The sequence below is a fragment of the Octopus bimaculoides genome, chromosome 29 (assembly GCF_001194135.2).
Source record: "Octopus bimaculoides isolate UCB-OBI-ISO-001 chromosome 29, ASM119413v2, whole genome shotgun sequence".
NCBI lineage: Eukaryota > Metazoa > Mollusca > Cephalopoda > Octopoda > Octopodidae > Octopus > Octopus bimaculoides.
In genome coordinates, this window is record NC_069009.1 from 4,118,757 (window position 1) to 4,121,060 (window position 2,304).

At 37.2% G+C, this 2,304-nt stretch overlaps 1 protein-coding gene across 1 annotated transcript in view; it reads left to right on the top strand.

The window, feature by feature from the left end:
• Positions 1 to 198: 198 nt before the first annotated feature.
• Positions 199 to 2,304, top strand: part of LOC106878256 (adhesion G-protein coupled receptor G2) — a 6,945-nt gene continuing 4,839 nt past the window's right edge. The window contains exon 1 of the mRNA XM_014927430.2: positions 199 to 352. Coding sequence (XP_014782916.1) covers positions 267 to 352 — 86 coding nt within the window. The 5' untranslated portion in view covers positions 199 to 266. The remainder of the gene's footprint in view (positions 353 to 2,304) is intronic.

Below are 2,304 nucleotides of genomic sequence, written 5' to 3' on the forward strand. Positions count from 1 at the left end.
GAACTGCCAGTTAATTTTAGTCTTCATATCGTGGTCCAAGACTTCCAGTAATTTTTCATTTTCGTTTCCTTCTGAAACATATCGCTGATAGAATCGAAGATATATACTAGTCGTACTTATTTCTAGAATAAATTGGCACATCAAAATAAATAGTGATTTCTTTTGAACTAAACACATTTTCTTGAGAAAACAAGGTCAAGTAAATCGATTTCAAATCTCACATTTTAAATAATGACTAATATCCATATATTTATTCGTCTTTGTAAATGTCGTCGTCAGGTCTTCCAGCTGTCATTGTCGCAATTACTTTGGGAATTAACCACACAAACAATTACATCAAAATTGCAGACGTGTAAGTATTTCTGTGTTTTACTCACCTAATTTTCTCTGGTCTTCACCATTTATATTTTGCTAGGCTTATGAATAGTTTGAATGTTGTAGAATAATGGCTAAGTGCCATCAAGCTAAAGCCATGGCTTTCATTCTTGCTGAGAATAATATACACTAAAATTACACTTGACGGTGATATATAAATTTGATGATAACATTTCAATCTGTCCACATAAAAAGAAGCAACAATACACGTCAACATTCCTTCATCTTGAAGATGAGACGGCAAAAAACTAAGACTTTTATTTATGGACTTCAGAACTTTAGTGTTCGAAAGAAAAATCAGTTTTCTTCATATGAATTCACAAACTATACAATTAAAGCCAATTTTTAAAAAACGGCATGTGAATATTTTGTGATTCCACGATCAACGCTGGTCGCAGAATCAGTTTTCCAAATCGAAACAAATTAAAGTGGCTTTGCAGGAGAGAACATTAGTATGATATATGAGGGAGGGTGTCTTTAAGATTTATAGTCTTGAAATGGGAGGGACGGACAGCCGAACATCTCTTCACAATTAAGAAAGAGGTAGTTCTTTTTATCTGATGATACAATTCAACTAGAAATATGGAGTTAAAGGTGAAAGATAAGATTCGCTTTGACTCATAAAGTCATCTATCTCAGATCTTATAGTGTCAGTTTTATTACATAAAGAATGTTTGATGGAGACACAAATACCAGCCTCCTACTATAGGGTATTTATGCCTTCATCGAATATACTATCAGTAATAAAGCTGGCATGGAAAGATCTTAAATAAATAAATTTATAAATCAATGTGAATCTCATGTTTGCCTTTAACCCTATAACTCTAGCTGAATAGAATCATAAGATAAAAGTAACTACCTCTTTCTTAATTGTAGAAAGGGGACGTTCGGCTGCCCGTTCACCAATCCACTATGCCAACTCCATTTACGTTTACCGTACTATAGAATGCTTATGTCTTCAACAAACATAATCTTTCTTTGCAAATATACATATAAAGGCGTAAGTGCGTAGTAGATATATGCACATGTGTGTGTGTGTATATGCATGTGTGTGTGTGTGTATGTAAGTATATATCTTATAAAATCATATAATCTAAAATTAACTTGAAAATGTATGACATATACGAGGAGCTGTCCAAAAGTCGAGGGTTCCAGTTGATCCGATCAACAGAACAGCCTGCTCGTGAAATTAACGTGCAAGTGGCTGAGCACTCCACAGACACGTGTACCCTTAACGTAGTTCTCGGGGATATTCAGCGTGACACAGTGTAACAAGGCTGACCCTTTGAATTACAGGCACAACAGAAACAGGAAGTAAGAGTGAGAGAAAGTTGTGGTGGAAGAGTACAGCAGGGTCCGCCACCATCCCCTGCTGGAGCCTCGTGGAGCTTTAGGTGTTTTCGCTCGATAAACACTCACAACGCCCGATCTGGGAATCGAAACCACGATCCTATGACCACAAGTCCGCTGCCCTATATACGATGAAATTAAATAGAGTTTGTTTTAGAAGTGTTGAGATGTATTGAAAGATACAGAAATAATTTTTTTATTCTCAAACGCGTGATAATGCTAATAAAATAGCGTGTGGATAATTTATCCTATTCGCGCTAGTTTATTAGCATATATATACATAGGCGCAGGAGTGGCTGTGTGGTAAGTAGCTTGCTTACCAACCACATGGTTCCGGGTTCAGTCCCACTGCGTGGCACCTTGGGCAAGTGTCTTCTACTATAGCCTCGGGCCGACCAAAGCCTTGTGAGTGGATTTGGTAGACGGAAACTGAAAGAAGCCTATCGTATATATGTGTGTATATGTTGTGTATCTGTGTTTGTCCCCCCCAACATCACTTGACAACCGATGCTGGTGTGTTTAGGTCCCCGTAACTTAGCGGTTCGGCAAAAAGAGACTGATAGAATAAGTACTAGGCTT